This window comes from Glycine max, chromosome 1, assembly GCF_000004515.6.
Source record: "Glycine max cultivar Williams 82 chromosome 1, Glycine_max_v4.0, whole genome shotgun sequence".
Lineage (NCBI taxonomy): Eukaryota > Viridiplantae > Streptophyta > Magnoliopsida > Fabales > Fabaceae > Glycine > Glycine max.
In genome coordinates, this window is record NC_016088.4 from 50,358,963 (window position 1) to 50,377,715 (window position 18,753).

The following is an 18,753-nucleotide window of genomic DNA, read 5'->3' on the forward strand; positions in this document are numbered from 1 at the left end:
TAGACTATCGGTGGAGTATAAGCTACTTAATCCATTACCAGTTTATTTCATGTGGTCCCAATTGTTTCCTGCTTATGATATACGTTGAAATTTTATAATGTACTTAAATATTAGTTTTAATTTGTAAGAAACTTGTCAAACCGTATTGAACTTTTTATGGAAGATATTTGGAGTTTAATGGCTGAATGGTTTTGTCTGTAGCACCAGTTAGCCCCACCGGTCACCAACTGAAGAACGCTAATGCGACTTATTATGCAATAATGCCATGAAATGAACCATTCATTACAATCTCGAACTTTAACTTGGCCATCCCGTGCAAACATCTTTTAAATGCCCTCCTCAAATCAAGTGATTTTACAGCTACTTATTCCTTCTGATTTTTTTTATAGTAAATATTAATTGTTAATTATTAATTTTTATTAATAAAAAGATTTAAACTCACGATTTTTTTCTTCTTCTCTTTTTCATTTTCCATTCACCATTAAGTTAATATTATATCTCCACACCTTATGAATTTCACTCTTCTCAGCTATCGGCAATAATTTTTTCTCCCTTTAGATCACACTTTGCTTTCCTCAAATTTTTCTTTCTTAATTTTAGTCGAACTATAAAGTGTGATTCAATCAAGCTATTAACGGTGGTGGGCTTTACCTATCTTATAATCATACTTTATGGGAGACAGAAAAACAAAATACTCTCGATAAACTCTGTTTCAAAAACCATACACTCTGCAGTCTACATCACTTAAAATAACTTAGATTTGTATTGACAAAATAGAATTATTATTTGAACTATTGAAAATGAAATAAAATAAGAATGACAACTTTATTTTATTCTATCACGGTTAATATGATAAAATAATTTTTTTTTTAAAAAAAACAACTATAAGATCGTCAATAATTTAGGTCCTATTTAGGTGGATTTAAATTTTTTATTTTCAAATTTAAATTTGAAAATATTTCTTCTTTGGATAAAAAAAAAAGTTGAGGTGATTTTAAATGAATTTCAAAATCATTTTAATTCACTTTTGAAAACAAGAAAAGAAGGTTTTCTAATTCTAATTTAATACTTTTTTACATCATTTTTCATCTCTTATCTAGCTTTCTTTGCCTTTTATCCAATATTCACCATAGTTGACAAATGACCTATACCCATCCTATGAAATGTTGGACTTGGGCTTAAATTCCATTTTGGAAGTCCAAATTGAAATTGAGTTTTTTTTTTTGGGCTCAAGCTACTTATATCGAGTTTGTGTGACTGACCCTTTCTAAACCCTACTCAATAAAATATAGGATTAAAGTTTCAGCATGATTTAAAATTGGCCCTTTTTATCCTCACTCAATTGAACAAAACTTACAAAAAATTCTATAGGTACTATTTGTGTTATTCTCCCATTGGAGTTCACCTCAATAATATGCATTATCTTTTAATATACAACCTCTATGGACACTATATTTGTACGTTAGAAACAAAAAGAATGACCAAAATGTCAGGACATTTGAACTCTCAAGCAATTTTTTTATAGGGGGGAATCCATTCAACTTTTTTTACATGTCAATGTACAATATACTTCTTATATAGTTAATTCATGTTTGAGTAGCTAATACTTCCACAAGCCATTCTTAATTTTTTAAGCAAAGATTCCCGGGGCTGCATTCCGGCTGCCTGCATCTGATACAGAAACTTAACAGCTTCAATGTACAAACCATTCTGTATGTAACCCATAAGCATAGCATTCCAACAATCAACCTTTCTCTCCTCTTGGCTCATCTCAAACACCCGTTTTGCATCTTCCAATAACCCACATCTTCCGTACATGGCAATCAAACTACACTGCACATAGTGATCCGAGACCAGCCCAAGTTTGATAGCATCAACATGGACTTGTTCACCACATCGTTCCTGATTCAGCATCCTCCCACATGCCTTGAGAACACTAGAAAACGTGAAGCAGTCCTTCTTCACCCCTCGCATTCCCATCTCCTTGAAGTCGTCAAAAACCTCAGAGAAATGCCTTTCCCTGCAACCACTAACAATTTTAGCCGTCCAAGTCAACGTGTTATGTCGTGACACCCCATCGAAGACAACACTCGCATCTTCAAGGCATGTGAATCTCCCGTAAAAGTTGATCAAGGAGCTGCTGAGAAGCACATGATCACAGGTACCCAACTTCAACAACCATCCATGAACTTGCATTCCTAAAGGTACATTCACAGTGCAGGCACAGGCCCTGAGAAGGCAAGCCCATATCCACGGAGGAAATTCCATCATACCCAATTGGGTTAACATGTTAACAAAAACATTTGTAGCCTCCTCGTAATCGGTATTATCATAGTAAGCAACAAACAAGGTTGCCCAAGTGTTGAAGTCCCTCACACGCATTTTGTCAAACATGTGGCGCGCATTTTCCAACAAACCACACGACACGAACATGACGAGAATCCTATTGAGGAAGGGCAATGGGGGTTTGATGCCGCTCTTGGAGATGTGGGTGGCCAACTCAATGGCGGTTTCTGGGTCGCCGGAAACAGTGCACTCTTTTATGAGAGAGGTGTAGATGTCAATGGGTACGGGAAAGGGTAGAGCTTCCATCAAGTGCAATATGTCAGAGGTTGTGGCCCCTTTTCTCTTCTTCTTTTTCTTCTTCTTAGTGAAAGTAGTTGTTTGAGTAAGGGGTTGTGGGGAAGTGTGGTTAGGGAAGTTGTGAATGGGGTGGCGCAAGGGTAGTCGAAACTCGAGTTGATGGTTGGGAGAAGGCAAAGTACGTAGCTTGCTGTTCTTTAAATCAACGTTTTCGTCGAAGAATAGGTGGTGGGTTGGTACTGTTGTCACCGGTGCAGTGATGAGTACCATTTTTCACGTCCACGACAACCTGCGATTCACACTATATATGTTTTCTTCTATCATAATCCTCTTGAGCCCTAAATTCTAAACATTGAAACACCACCCTATGTGTTTTCTTCTATGGTTATCGTAGTAAACCTTAAACCCTAACCGCCAAAACACCCCGTCTAGTTTCTGCTCTTCGAGTGTTTAGTTTCTCTGCCTCTGTTATCCTTTCCTTTGCATCAAAATAAATAACACCAGAACACTCCAAAGTGAATTCTATTTTGAATTGTTTGTCGTTTTACAACTACAAAAATTTATGTATTCTTAAACTTTTTCTTATTTCAACATTTCATGAGTTTTTAATTAGAGTTATATATATATATAAACATAATTTTACATTATCAATCAATCATAAATTATTTTAAAAATTAACAAATTTAACTTATATGATGAGTTTTAATAAGATGTTTCCATTGTATAATTTTTTTTCTCTATTCATTGGACAATCTTTAAAAACCAAACGTTAATTGTATTGAAATCAATTATTGTATTTTACAAAAGAAAAATATTTCTATAAATAATACTAAGAAATGAAGGTGGAAGTAAATAAAAGATTTTAAATGAATAAAATAATTAAAGATTAATATCAAATTTTAATTTTATGGAAAATAAAATCCAATTTTAAGAATTTTTCAGAAACAAAATATATTCTTATAAAGAAAACATTGTGTCATATATGTTATAAATTGTTCACATGTATGATGCAACCCCGTTAAATACATCAAATAATTAATGCATCTAATTTAATCCTAAGACCAATTCACTTGACGAAAAATAGAGGGATGGAGAATGGGTGAAATGTCTTGCAGAAACTAAAAAGCTAGATTAATACTAAAATTTGCTCAATAAGACCAATACATACAGCACCCACAGCAGAAAGAGGAAGAAAGAAAATGGTAACGGGGAAAATTGGCATCACATGGTACAAATGAATTGAAGAACAAGTAGCTGCACGTTTTGGGAACAATGCTTTCTCACATTCCTGGAAGTGTTTGATCAAGTACCCCTGTACATTTGGTATTCAGCATTCGCTTGAATTCATCAAATATGGTCGGCTGAGAGAAGAAATGAAAATTCATCAAGATTCATAATAAGCAGAATCTGAATCTATCTCCTCAGACAATTTATCATTTATCATTGTACTTGGAGTAGATCGATATCGAATAGACTGTAAGAAGTTGAAATAAGCGTACTTAATGTCAAACTGCATATGGTACCCTGCATAAAATATAACTTCCATCGAAATTCTGATTAAAACAATAATTTACTGCAATAGTTAACCCTCCATCATCCGCACCCTGTCTAACATGATGGAACCACATACTTGGCCTGCATGAATTTCATCCTGTCAACATATGCCACAGAAAGGATACTCAACAATAAGATGGTTGAGAATTTGAACTCTGGGTTAATTTCCCCTCGCAATACTCTTCTTTCAAGTTAAAAATCGGATACTATTTGATGCAACCAAAAAAGCAAAAGCCAAAAGTTCTCGAACAAGGTTGCCAAAATATTCCCATTAAGTTGAAAGTACCCGCTACATCAGGTCACTCGTGCCATGTGGATGCTCACTCATTCCTTCTTTTTCTTTCTTTTTTTAGGGGTTGGGGGAGGAGGGCAGAAACACTTGACTTAACGCAGAATATACCTCCAATTCATGCATTCACTCGTGTTGCATGGCAAAAATTGCTAGATAGCAAGCCTCAGTAAGTAAATGTTGTATGGTTGAGTAGAAATAATGTTATCAGGACATGGAAATACTTTTGCAGCATCAAATGCAGAATTTTAATGTTTGTACTCCTGTGGCCACGAACCATTAGCCCATCAGCTATAATTCACTCATTTCAGTAAGTTGAAGCAATTGATCGGCAACTGATTTTATTTAAAAAAAATGATATGCAATCATGGAATGAAGGAACTGTGTCAGAGTCAATAGCTCATCAGTTTGGTTCTCCTGATCCTCTCTCAACAACTAGAAGTTTATAACACTAAAAAAAATCAGAAAATCTATTATTGAATCATTCACTAAAGGTGATTAGTAAGCATGACAAAGATCTTTAAGTGAGTAAGATTATTCAAGTAAACTAGTAAAATGGATCACAATCACTGCATCCATTAAGTTCAGTAGGCATTAGAGACAACGGATTAACCAAAAAGCATAATGCATGAACAACGAGGACCATAACACAGTTATGTAATTTCAATTAACATCATATGCCCAGTGACCCAATCACAAGTTCAAATTTACTATCTCAGATGATAAAGAATATCCGGCAGAAGAAAGAAAGCGCACCATTAAAACACATTCATATGATGCAAATGCAAAGCAAGGGAATCTTACAAATACAGAACCTCGCCAGCCTTCACAGTACATTCAAACGGCCGAGGGCCATTGAAGTACAGGGGAAACTTGGCCATCTCATCATCCATGGTCCTCAGAGAAGGATAAGGATCCACACTGCACCAAGGCACATACCTTGTTGGCTTCTCAAGTTCCAAATCAAACTCTCCCGTATCCTACAAACCACAACACCCAAATGAAATCAACTCCAAAAGGCAACACTTTTTAGTAGCAAAACCCACGCCCCATCAACAAGAAAGAAGAAAAAAAAGGATGAACATACAATTTGGTTAAACAACAAATATTAATTGTGTTCAATAACTCCTTGAAAGTTTCAGTTTTTACACAAAGGAGAAAACTTAGAAGCAGTTTCATAGATACTGAACTCCAATCAAAATTGAAGTTTTGCCTCAGTAATCCACATGATAAATGTTTCCATTAAATGTCTACGTGGATTGCTGAGGCAAATTATAATTTTAGTTGGACAGCACCACCAAAAATACTTATGAAACTGCATCTAATTTTCTCTTTATACAAACCAAATTATTAACACGTTGGTAACTTTAATAGAATTAACTGGAGTGATGAAGTTGGAGATTATGCATATGGCTTGTTTGGAGTGATGAAGTCTCTCAGGAACTGAACTGGGGTTGGTGGAGACTCTACTCTACTCTTCCGCTGTTTCCCAAACTCAAATCCCTCACTTCCCTCCACAGTTCCTCTATCTGATTCTCCTCCTTCATCTTACTTAACAAACAAGTCTCACTTTTTTCAGGAATAGATTTCTGGAGCTTCTTATATGTAATGTGGAATTTGTGATCACGTGAAAATGAAATGATTAAGAGGGTGCTGACATGTGATTCTCAGAATTAATTTTGGATATATTTTTATATATTTGATTTTATGATAAAAAAAATTAAAATTAATTTTAAATTAAAATAACTTTTACTTCTATATTGAATCTAAAATTTTATATTGAATTTTATTCTTAACTTGATTTATTATAAAACATTCAAATATAAATCATATTATTTTAAAATCAATTTTAACTAAAATCAATTTCATTTAAAATCAATTTTATCAATGCTCATCTAAGCACACACTAAAGAGGTCTAATTTAAGTGATTGACCTTGTTCGGCTAGTGTTATAAACTCCTACATATGATCTTCAATTCACACAATTAAAAAATAAAACAATAAAAGCAGGGCCATGAGAAAGGAGACGATAGCGGTGATGGCTTTTAGTTTTTACAATTATTGTGTGTTGTATTATTACCTTTTAACAAATTGTTAAATCAAATTTTGTTTTTATTTTTGCAAAATATACAGGCAATGGCATGAAAGCATTTGGATCATTTGTGGGGGCAAAGACAATCTACAATGGATTAGAAACAACAAATTTGTGGAAGAAAATGTATTTTGTACGAGATTTTATACACAAAGTTTGGTTGCAAAACAGGCAAAAGCTTGACATTAAGATGCACATCTCAATTTATCCGTGGAGTGCAATCTCTCAAGTAAAAGCTGTGTGTGTTTCCCAGTTACTTCACCTTTTCAAGGTTAGTCCATTCATTGACAATGACAAAGGGAGGCAAACTGGGGTTTTTGTCACACCATGTCGCCATATGGCTTTAAATTCAACTAGTCGTGGTTATTTTGGTGCCATTCATTGAGTTGTATGCTTTGCAGTGTGGGATGTGCTACTCAACAATCAATGGCAAAGAACAAACCATTGCCCTCAATCTCCGAGACATCTCGAGTCCAACTAGCTTCCTCATGCAGCTATGCAATGCAAGTGATCATGAATGAGAACCACCAGTCTTTGCCCATGTCAGCTACTCACTGAGTTTGAGGGTGGTGTGTCTCCTATGCGAATCCTATTTGGCAATGGCCTTGCAATAAGCCCATCTGTGACCCACCCTACCAATTCTCCATCATTTTTGACATGGTTGAATTCCCTCTCCACATAATCCAGAGATATATGCAGCCTCCCACCAGGTTTGGAATCATTGAGGGTTCCTCTTCCTCCAATTCCTGCGTTCTTTTCTAGCCAGTAAAGGTAATTGACCTGGAACAATGCCTTGAGCATATCTTGCTGTGAACAGTTTTCTTTGAGCACAACCTGAATCAGGAAGATGAATTATTAGACCCATGAAACACAATGGCAAATATTTAATTTAAAATAACTTTTCAAATTGGGCAAAATGTAAACTTGATGCAGCAAGTTGCTAATGCCTGAAGGGGAAAACCATTTGACAAATAAACCACATTTTTCAGCCTCTATAGTTTTCGATCTTTATTTTGGAGACAGAGCAGCTCAGAAAGGAAAGGAAAAGCTACAAGATGAAAATGAATTGTGTAGCCTTCTGCCTCCAATCGATTAAAATACTTCTCTTGTTTCAGTGATTTTCACGGATCTCATTACATTTGGACCTCCCCACTATATAAGTTTGTTAATTAAAACTCCAAAATAATTGGAACCAGAAACAAGGATAGCAGTAGAAAACTTCTTGTAAAATTGCTTACTTTTTAATTCTAAAATATTGGACTTGTTTAGGATGAGAAAAACAATCCAATGAAAAGGAAAGTTGGCTGTCAACTTACACAGAATTTTCCCATGTACTCTGACAAGATGTAGCCTTCATTTTTATAAAGCCCAAAGAGGGCAAGCACATCTTCCTTGCTGTTGACAATTTCACTGAGCTTGGATCCAAGCTGCAGACGATGTTCAATTTCGGCAGCTGCATCTTTTGCTTCAGATGATAAAACAATTGATTGTGCCTATTACAAAAGTAAACAAGCCAAAACATATACAAATTAGATTGTGCAAAACATAATACCAACCGGTTCTGATACTTGTGCATCCTTCTGGGAAGCCTAATCAACTGATGTTAGAAGAGTATCTATCTGATATAATCTAGGAATTCATAGCAAGTTGAGAAGAGCAAATAACATTATCATAGATAGGTCAAGTCTCGCATGTACTATGTTTAATACTTCCTAGATTCAACCCACATTGACAAGAGTAGTGAAGATGGAATAACAGTGGCATAAGAGCAATGACCATATGAAACCCTAAAAAATTGCAAAAGTAACCTTCCAATAAGTTATCATCATAGCAAGGGACAGACGGACATGTGACCTGATACTCACCAGCCTGAACTGAGAAGTACTATTAGAAGAAGCCAGAAAGAACCTTACAATTATACAAACTATTATCAAAATAAATAAATAAATGTAATTTTAGCTAGCAGCAAATTTTGAATCAGGAAGACAGTAGCTTTGTTTCAAAGGTTTAAATTTCACAACTTAAACACAAGCAAGATTAACTCACTTTGTTTGCAAAAGTTGCATTTAATATGGGTACTGCTGGAAATAGTGGCTCCTCATCATTGACCTCTTTAACTGGAGGTGCCTGGCCACTCAGTAGATATTCACTAAAAACCAAACCTGTCAAAATAATCAATGAGACAAAAAAATTTGACCTTTTAACAAACAAATGAACCCCTAGTAGCATTTCCAGATTTCCTAGTAACCCAACAATTGATTGCAAAAACATTCCTAAGACTGTTGTATAATTGCAACCTACAAGAACTTCCAATATTTTATAACAAACTCAAATTAACACAGAAGAGACCTGTCAGAGTATTCAATGTTTCATCAACAGTATAAACTATAAACTAAACTAATTTTTCATGAGAAAAATAGGGCATGAGTTTGAGTGGATGTGAGAGAGATTTGAAATTACTTGCACGATAAGGATTTAAAGTCCGTAATTGAATGGACTGATACGACTTCAGATTGCAGTACATATGGATCCAGGTCAAGACAGTAAATGAAGCAAGAACAAGGGGTGTGGAGGAGCCTATGCAGTTACCCAATCCTATACCGAGCCCTATACCAATAAACCTGCTTGCCATTCCTTGGACCTCCCCTTTAGCAATTACCTACAATTTACAATTATTTTCAGAGAGAAAGCAGAATGTAGCTATAAGTGTCAAATGAATACTCATGAATCATTATCATGCCACTTAATACTCAATATTTAATAAAGAAGAAAGAATCGAATTTTCACCTCAGCAAAATTCCTTTGAGCAGCAAAACCAGCAAAGAAACAGCTCCTGGTTGAAGCCTGTGAAGAAAAAATAAGTTCAAACTTTCAATCATAGTTATCAACCTCATATAGTGAAACGTAGCAACCAACACTAAAAACGCTATAGTGAGATAATAGGCTGCGGGATGACCGTTATTTTAAATGGTATATAACCCAAACTAAATGGTATAAAGTATAAACAATTGTGTTCCAGGGGTACAAAAATGGGTTTTTGAAGGTTATATCATGGTAGCGCCAATATAGCTTCTGAAAAGCCACAATGGCCGCTATTTGAATCCCATAGCAGTCTAGGACTGCTCTGCTCAACCATAGCGTGCTATTGACTACTAAACACGCAGATGAATGAGAACCAAAACCACTGAAGGGTAGGTTAGAACAATCACCTTAAACATATCATTATTATGCTTAATATCAATATGGATAGTGTTCATTTAACTTTTGTATTCATACTCACCAGAAAACCAAAATCGAATCATCATGTAAGGTACAGATTCTACACAAGACTCAACTGGCTTAACCAACACAATCTAATTCTAAACAAAAGGATTTAATCTTTAAAGACATTGCAAATCATTCATACACTAAAAACTTGCATCACCTGAATCAAAGAAGCAGCAGAGCGAGAGGCCCCAGCCACAGCACCAATGAGCACAAAAAACTGAGGGAAAGCAGGAGTACACATCTCCAAACCAAAGGCAGCATTTTCAAGAAGATCAGCGAACAATCTCCACCCTTTAGGGTCAACATCAAAATGGCGTCCAAAGTTAGACAACATGATCTTACTAAGGTACCCAATTCCATCCTTGAGCACCCAATTGATAGCAGCAGCAGTGGGAATAGCCCCTTTTCCCAATCCAACAGCGTAAAGCAACGACTGCGTTGCGAGCACACCACTAACCTGACAAGCCACACCTTGCACTGCTCTCCACAGAGAATACTCCAAGTAATCACTCGTCACGCTCTCGGGGAACCCTTCTGGAAGCATCAAGCGCGTGAAGATGTCACTGCACTTGAGCCACACGAAGGTTGCGAGCTGTGAAGGTACTTTGAGGGATGATAGCTCCGACAAGAAGCCTTGTTGTGCGGAGACAAAGACATCGTTGGTGAGGTCGGGGACGAGTTTGGTCCACTTGCCACCTTTGACTTCATAAACAGGTTCGGAGAAAAGTGAGGTGTCGGCGGTGGTGGAGGGAGACAAAGTTTTGGCCTTTGCGAGTTTGGCGTGGAGGAGGTGGCAGAAGAAGCAGAGGGCGGAGGAGCATAGCAGGGAGAGGAAAAGGGTGTGGTGGGAATTTGAATTGGAATCGGAGGAGTCAAAGGGGTTGCCCCAACTACCACCGTTGTTGTTGTTGTTGTTGTTGTTGTTGTTGCCATGGGATAATAGAGGGAGGGCTAAAAGGCGAAAGGTGTGAGAAGGGGTTTGTTGTTTGGAACAAAGGGGTACAGCGGCGGCGAAATGTGGCGGCGACGGTTGAAGGCGGTGGTGAAGAGGAAGAGAGGTGAGGAAGGAGGCGGAGAAGGGCGTGCAAGTGCCGCCCATTTTGGTGGTTCCGCCGGGACGGGAACAGAAGAGGGACTGAGGGAGAAAGGTCAACTTTGAAATCGACACATTTAGCGCAATATCAAACCAACGTGATCGATTATGCTCACTGATCACTAGCACACCTTCTTTTTTTTTTTTTAAGAACAAATGAACAATTTATAAATGTAAATTAACTTAAAAATTATAATTGATAGTATTATATTTTATAAATTTAGATTATTGGATTTTTTATACGTAATTTTGACTATTAGATTGAAATACTTTTGTTTAAAATTTATAAAAAAAATAAATTACTATATATTAAAGTCATGACATCAATATCTTCGACTTAGGGTGAAAAGGAGAAAAATAACAGAAAATTTTTATATTATTTTTCATGTGTAATTCATATTTTTTTTTAGTTAAATTTTATTTCAAAAGCAATCATTTATTTCATATTCAAACTCTTTTTTTTATCTTAATACTTGAGATTTGACTTATGTTCTCGGCTAAGGTCCAACTCCACTCAATAAAAATTGGTTATCTAAAAAGAGATTTGCTATATTCACTTTCTTTCTTTTCTTATTCACTCTCCTTTTTAATTTATTTTGCAAAGATATCCTCTTTCAAAAAAAATACACTCCTTTCTTGCTATTTTTGGAAAAATACCCACCCCCAATGTTGCACCATGGCAAACAAGTGCAGGAAAAGAAGGAAGCAAGCAAAGCTGAGAATGATGTCGTTTTCGTCAGAGAAGGAGAATCCTTACCACTGAGACATCATGCTTCATACTTCATAACTAGCTCCTCCATTCTTCTCTGCATTCAATTTTCTTACACACAGTCATTTCCTTATTGACATCTCTGATTCCTTCATTCACCTATCCATTGTTGTATGCTCCTTCATCGATAATAAATGATTAATTATTTAAGGAATTAGAATTTAAATTTAAATAAATTTACAATTCCAATAGACAAAGGTAAAAATCAAATTGAATTAAATTAATAGTCACATCAAGAATTCTAAAAGAAATCAAATGAAACTTAATCCGATTACTTTTCTCATTTAATTCAATTCAATTGGTCACTGGTTGGAAAAAAAGAGAAAAAAGAAAGAAGAGATTATAAATTTGAATCTTCCACTTAACATATGTAACAAAACTAAAATTTATCGATAAAAAAATAAGAATGATATTTGATAAAAGAAAAAAGTTTAGTAATAATACACTAAGTATAAAATGATCTTATAAAGTTATCTATCATAATTTATATAGTTTTTAAAAAATTTATAAAAATCAATAAATTATCATACAAAATATTTATGATTGAATAACACTATAAAATTATTTAGCACCACGTGAATGCATAATTTTTTTTTTCAGATAAAAGAATTTAATAGTGTGAAAGGCATATCGCATTGACATAATTGTAAATCAAATAATGTACATCTAACTATAATTCGGTAACAGATTTATCAAGTGAAATATGCCAAAATTTTATAACATAGGACCTGTTCGGTTAGAAGATCCTTCCAACCCTGTATGGTGATGGGCTAACTTCTTTTATGAGAGAATGAATAAAGAATATAAAACTAAGTTGTTTTTTCAATTTAGTACGAGATGGGCTACCTTACTCTACCTCGTTACCCCTCTGACCCTCTCCCTCTCCCTGTTGTCCCTATGTTATGTTTACTTAATGTAATGTTTTGGCTGCACGTGCCTATAGCTGTCTTAGGAGGTGTTAGTTTTCTTTTCACTAAAAATAGAAAATGTCGACCATAATATGTTTGATTGAATTTTTAAAAATATTTTTAATGAAAATAAATACAGGAAACAACTAGAAAATAAAAATAATAAAATCTCATTTTTAGTATTTTCATTTAAAGATAGGAACTTCATTTTGAGTAAAATAAAAATGTGGTGACAAGGAATGTAATTTTAAGCAAATCTAAAAATGCAAAAAAGACTAAAAGTCAATATATCATAAATTTTCAGTATTTTTATTCCCTGAAAATAGAAAACAACAAGTCAAATCAAACATGTTTTCAGAATTCAAATCTTTTGAAAATAAAAACAATTTTCAGAAAATAAAAATATAAAATCAAAACAGAAAATGAAAATACAAACCAAACACACACTTATATAGTTTTGTTAGTTATGTTTGCTTGGGCCTTTAGGCAATTTTTTCCCCGCATACAACAAAATTTTTTTTACCAAAATATACCACTTTTTTCATTATTTACATCAATATACATGTTTATTATTCTCAACCCGACCAACCCAAATTCTCAATGTGTTTAATATCTTTTTAAAAAAAATTGAAAAAAAAATATTTTTTTAAAATATTTTTTTAGAAATATATATAAATAAAGGAAATTAATAAAATTAGAAAAGACTATAATATAATTTTTTTAGTTAAGATGTAGGTATTTTTTAGCTAAATTTATATGTCGTTGGCAGTTTTGTTTTATTATTTACGTTAATTAAAAAATGAAAAAATTAGTTAGTAGTATTAGAACAAATTAAAGAACATAGTGAATAAATAATTGATATATTTTTCTTATATAATACACATAAAATTAAACAGTGCAGTGACTGAGATGATAGACGAGAATAACAAAACATACTAAAAATACAATTGCAACACAAATATGACGAAACTAATGCACAATATTAAACTAACATTCAGATTTACATTTTTTTTTCAAACTACAAGATATGCCCTGACTCAACCATAGTTTTTTCGCCACTATCAGGAGTTACAAGAAGACAACCCGCATGACACTACATGGCTTGATCAAATATCAAGGGAGCAATGGACCTTGACATGGGATGAGCAAGAATGATGGGGACACATGACCACTAAGTTAGCAGAGTCACTAAACTCAATGCTAAAAAAAAATCAAAATTTTCCTATCACAGTTCAAAGCCACATATGAGAAGTTAAACAAATATTTTATTAACCATGGAACTCAGGTTGATGCAATGATTGCCTCCGGACAAGTTTACACACTTATTGCATCCAAGTTCATTACCAAAGAAGAAACTAAGTCCAACACTCATTTCGTTCAACAGTTTGACCGTTAAAGATTTCAATTTTAAGTTGAGAAAAAAGTGAAAACGAGAGAGAGGCATCGAATGGGAAAATTCACTGTCAGACTGGATCAAAGAATATGTGATTGTAAGAAACCTCAAAAGTTACACATGTCATGTGCATATGTCATTGTTGCATGTAAGCACATCAATATAAATTACTTGCAATATGTTAGTCCACCGTACACATTGAATTACGTGTCAAGTGTCTACAAAGTCTCGTTAGCAGTTATGCGTCATCATGATTATTGACCACTATACGAAGGACCACAATTATGTGTCAATCCAGTCATGAGGAGAAACAAAAAACGATCGATCAAAATCTACTAAAATATGAATTAATATGGATGAGAGAGAAAGAAGTCAACCAAAACGATATTCAATTTGCATGTTAGTTGGTCATTCAAAAAATAGATATCCCCACCATCCAGGAAGTTCAAGTCAAGCAAATTAATTTTTTTTAATATCAATGTATTTCATTTCACATCATTAATAAATTAATAAAATATTCTTCAACTATATAATTTAATACTAATGTAGATATTCAAAACAAATTTATGCTCTAATATTTTTAACTAATTTTGTTTAACTAGTAAATTCAGGTCCCCGTAAATTGTAAACACATATATTGGTGTAAATAATGAGCAGAGTTGTATGTTTTTGGTAAAAAAAAAATTGTTGTATATATGAAAAAAAATCACCTTTAGGCATCCTTGTTAAAAAAAAAAGAATGATGAGAGATAAATCTTTTAAAAAAGAGATAAAAAGAGAATAGAGAGAAATAATAAGTGTGATTCATAAATTATAAATTCTAAGGTGATAAAAAAAAGTAATAAAAAGTGTATGTGGGTATAGTAAAAAGGTGAAAAAAATAGAGTTCAAATTAAAGAGAGCCAATTAACTGTTTGATAAACACTTCACACTCTATGTGATCAGGAAGGAACATCTGTGGATAGTCAAATAATAGATTGGCAATATAGACTCTACTACATCACCTTTTAGAAATGGTGACAATGGATTGAGTTTAATTTTAACTCTGAAAGCGCTCATGGAAAAGATTTATCCAAATCAATACAAAAAATATTCTGACTATATACACAAAAGCAATTTGAATTCTCTCATACGAAAAAATGCTGATGTCTCACTTATCGACTGGGCAATACAACAAATCCAACCTTTGCAACAAATCTAACGGCACAGTATATGGAATTATGGATTGTTTTGCACCTCAACAAAACAAAGAAAAAAAGTAAGTAGATAGTTTTAAGGTAAAAGACATGCATACCCAATATTTCAAATAAATAAAACGAGTAAATTGTATGGTTGTTCACGTATAAAAGTCACGAATTAAACACACGGAAAGTCCAAAACATTTTATTATCAACAAATGAAAAGTCATACTATGCAGAAATTGTAATATCACGGTCAAACCACTTAATATTTAGCTTGGTCACTTCAATTTATTAGCTGCATGTTTGGGTTCGCAGCTCCTGCCACTTGATGCAATGCAAGTCCCTTGTGAAATCATATGTGAAATTATACATTAAGACATATATTTGATGCATAACCAAGTATACGCTAAAATTTGTATGGATTATATTAGACAAATAATTCGCATGAATCTGACAAACACCAAAACTGGTGATGGAGTTATGTACCTTTAAAGAGAGCATAATTTCATGCTACGTGCTTGAGTCACCAAAAAGCCGTGAATTACACAGCCACCTTACCAGCTAAGTACTTACTTTATTGTTTCAATTGTTTGCAACAAAACATACTGAAACTGGAAACTTCTACTTAGTAACCTTGTATGGGCCAACATTGCGCTTCGAAATTGACATATCATTGCTTCCACAACCATATAGTACGACCTTTGAAAAATAATAATCAAGATGGATCGAATAAGGGAAAACAATCCATAAAATGTTTATCACAATCTTTGCGGAGAATTTCCAACCTGAAGCAATGAAATAAAGAGTCTATATTACGCAAAGTATGGATCAATCAGACCTAACTAGAATGCTACAAAATTGAGTATCCATTTTAACTACACTTTTTTCCTCAAGGAATGCAATTTAATTGAAATTCCAACATGACTCATTGTTTGTTGACGATTAATGCTATGCATCTTGTTGTAAATTTTAATTAATTATCCTCACATGCTTCAATGGAATTTTTTAATCATTTTCGAACATTTATCTTCTAGTTGTTGCCAAAAGTTTGCCTTTATTACCAACTGCTTTCATTCATTTTGATCAAGCTTGGTTTGTTTTATGCGTTTATATCAATTTGGACCACTCAAAAGATCATTGCTCCTCAACTTTCTCATGTTTATCTTTATTGCCAGAGAGACTCTCCTAGCTTGCACTGTTCTGGGTTGTTGGGTGTAGGGTAAGTCCTTAAGGTTGGTTTCCAGTAACTTCATATTTTCTTTTCGTAGAAATGAGAACACTTTGCGGTTGCATAATGTAGCTAAAAATGGCGATGAAATATCCATTCAGTGACCAGTCTCGTGAATCTTGTAACTACAATCGAACCCATTGATTCCTTATCCCTTTGCAATCTCTAGAAACTCTTGTTTTTCATTTTTACCCCCCTATTTTATTCAGGCCTTAGCCGGCACAATTGCCATATGGCGAGGTGCAACTTTGGCTATTAGGATCATATATACATATGTTTATTGGTTAATGATTTCGACTCTCTAACTCTGAACGGGTCCATTTTATTTTCTTATTTGTTTACATACATAAAATCGGATATCTATATGGTTCTGTGTCATTTATTGTTATTATTACAATTATTATAATATGCACATTTTGGAGACAAGTTGGCATTAAGAATTATCTACTAGGTTCTCTAATACACTCACAAGCAATGTTAAGTGTGTGCTTCTCAGAAACATTAAAAAAAAAATACAATTTTAGAACATACAACAAAAATCAGATCCAGTAAATAACTTATATTTCTAAAAAAACAGGAAAATTAAATAATGTTATTTTTAATATATTTTTATTATTTGGTAAATTATTAGTGAATCTTGCTAGATAATTTGGAGTAATTGACTTTAATGTAATAATTATACAAAGGCCATTTTAATTAAAAATTACTGTGTGTGTATACATGTGTGTGTTAGCAACCAATAGTACCTTTTTTAATTAGATATACATAAATTAAAAAAAACCATTTGTAGTTTTATTATTTTTTAAAAATGTAAATAACCCAATATTTCCTTTTCCCGTTCCCACCATCACGTCTCCAACGATACTAGGTGGCTGCTGCAAATGTTTTAAAAAATTGCCCATTTATAGCTTCAAATATGGAATAAAAAAATCTAAATCATGCTAGCTAGGTTCAGGTCCATTCAAATTCCACGAACGGGGAAACAAAACACTATCAATAGTTTGTGCCTAAAACATATCCCCACAAACATTCATATGTAACAAAAAAATTATTCCCACAAGTATTGCATTTATATGCTATTCTTTTTTTTTTTGTTTTTTTGGAGAGAACATGCTATATTTTATGCTGTAAAAGCTGGAAAAGTAAAAGTTATGGAATAGTTAGATTGGGTGTGTGATTGCCATTTAAGACATATGTGTCCAATTTCAATAAATATGAATAAACGGTCTCTATCTATACTTATAAATGAGATAATTCCCAAATAAATCTCTTATAAATTTTGGGATACTCTTTTTTATTTTATTTAAATAATCAATTTTTGAAGATTCTATGTTAAGGGAGTAGACTATTCATGAATTTTATTTTTTATTTTTTTTAATTGAGAACTGGATAAATAATTAAGAAAATAAAAAAATAAGTCAATAAAATATTATACTGTTCATAAACATCCAAACATAATTAAGAATTTTGATGACAGAGTAAACATTTCAATTATGTGATAAAAAAGTATATCTCAATTAGCATTTTTTTAGTGGATTATAAGATTACTTTTAAGTTTTATTTTATTAATATTAATCTTTATAAATTTAAATAAAATTATAAAAAAATTTAAAAATTATCATAAGTAGTAAATATTTTATTCTGTTAAATATGAATAATTAAAAATATAAGAGAACTATAAAATTACTTAAATTATTACATGTATTCTATATTGATATAATGTATTACTAGTAATATTTTAAAACTAAAGTCAAATTAAAATTAAATTTTTAATAATGTAAATTGAATTTATTTGCATAAAGAAATATAATTTGGAAGGTACTATTGTGGGTGAAGTGTTAGTAGAAGTAGGAGTCAGTACGAGTTATCTTGGAAAGATAAAATGTAGAATAATAATCAAGAAAATATGATTAAAATTTTAATATTTTGATAATTCATCTGTATATTTTATAAAAATTTAAATATGAAACTTTAGCCTATTTGTTTTGCACTCCAAAGTCCAAACACCGTTCGGAGTAAGATTTTTCTAAGGACAAATAACATCTCTCGTAGTCTTTTTTTATCCTACACGATACTACTTAGTTTTTTTATTTTTTATTTTTTTAACTTACCACCCTTAAAGGAGATTATTGTAGAGATTAAAAAAGACATACAAGATGTAAATTGTTTTTTAATTAAAAAAGATTTTTTTATGATACTACTTTATTTATTTATTTTTAGCTAATAAATTAATTAATTAAGCAAAAATGTATGAATGGTTGTAAATCAATTCTCAATACCTCTCTAGATTATTTTTTAGCTTCGGTTACAGAATGAAGTCGATAATTAGGTGAAATCAATTATTTTAATTTACTACTATTATTTCGTATGAGAATTTTCAGCCAAAATTAATTGCG

The 18,753-nt window shown here is 32.9% G+C and overlaps 3 protein-coding genes across 3 annotated transcripts; all 3 read right to left on the minus strand.

Annotated features, from left to right (window-relative positions):
* Positions 1 to 1,497: 1,497 nt before the first annotated feature.
* LOC100778405 (pentatricopeptide repeat-containing protein At1g31790) lies at positions 1,498 to 3,081 on the minus strand. The gene has a single exon (XM_003516461.5). The coding sequence runs from the start codon at positions 2,851 to 2,853 to the stop codon at positions 1,582 to 1,584; it is 1,272 nt and encodes a 423-aa protein (XP_003516509.1). The 5' UTR covers positions 2,854 to 3,081; the 3' UTR covers positions 1,498 to 1,581.
* A 462-nt stretch (positions 3,082 to 3,543) lies between these two features.
* Positions 3,544 to 6,855, minus strand: LOC102669104 (bifunctional peptidase and (3S)-lysyl hydroxylase JMJD7). Its single transcript, XM_006574216.4, has 5 exons — positions 6,781 to 6,855; positions 6,558 to 6,605; positions 5,231 to 5,406; positions 4,148 to 4,218; positions 3,544 to 4,107 (listed from the first exon to the last, which is right to left on the minus strand). Exons 1-5 carry the CDS (start codon positions 6,853 to 6,855, stop codon positions 3,968 to 3,970), a joined length of 510 nt encoding a protein of 169 aa, XP_006574279.2. The 3' UTR covers positions 3,544 to 3,967.
* LOC100778944 (protein root UVB sensitive 1, chloroplastic) lies at positions 6,630 to 11,011 on the minus strand. Its single transcript, XM_006573439.4, has 6 exons — positions 9,943 to 11,011; positions 9,306 to 9,362; positions 8,979 to 9,177; positions 8,565 to 8,680; positions 7,835 to 8,011; positions 6,630 to 7,352 (listed from the first exon to the last, which is right to left on the minus strand). Exons 1-6 carry the CDS (start codon positions 10,882 to 10,884, stop codon positions 7,062 to 7,064), a joined length of 1,782 nt encoding a protein of 593 aa, XP_006573502.1. The 5' UTR covers positions 10,885 to 11,011; the 3' UTR covers positions 6,630 to 7,061.
* Between the last annotated feature and the right edge of the window lie 7,742 nt (positions 11,012 to 18,753).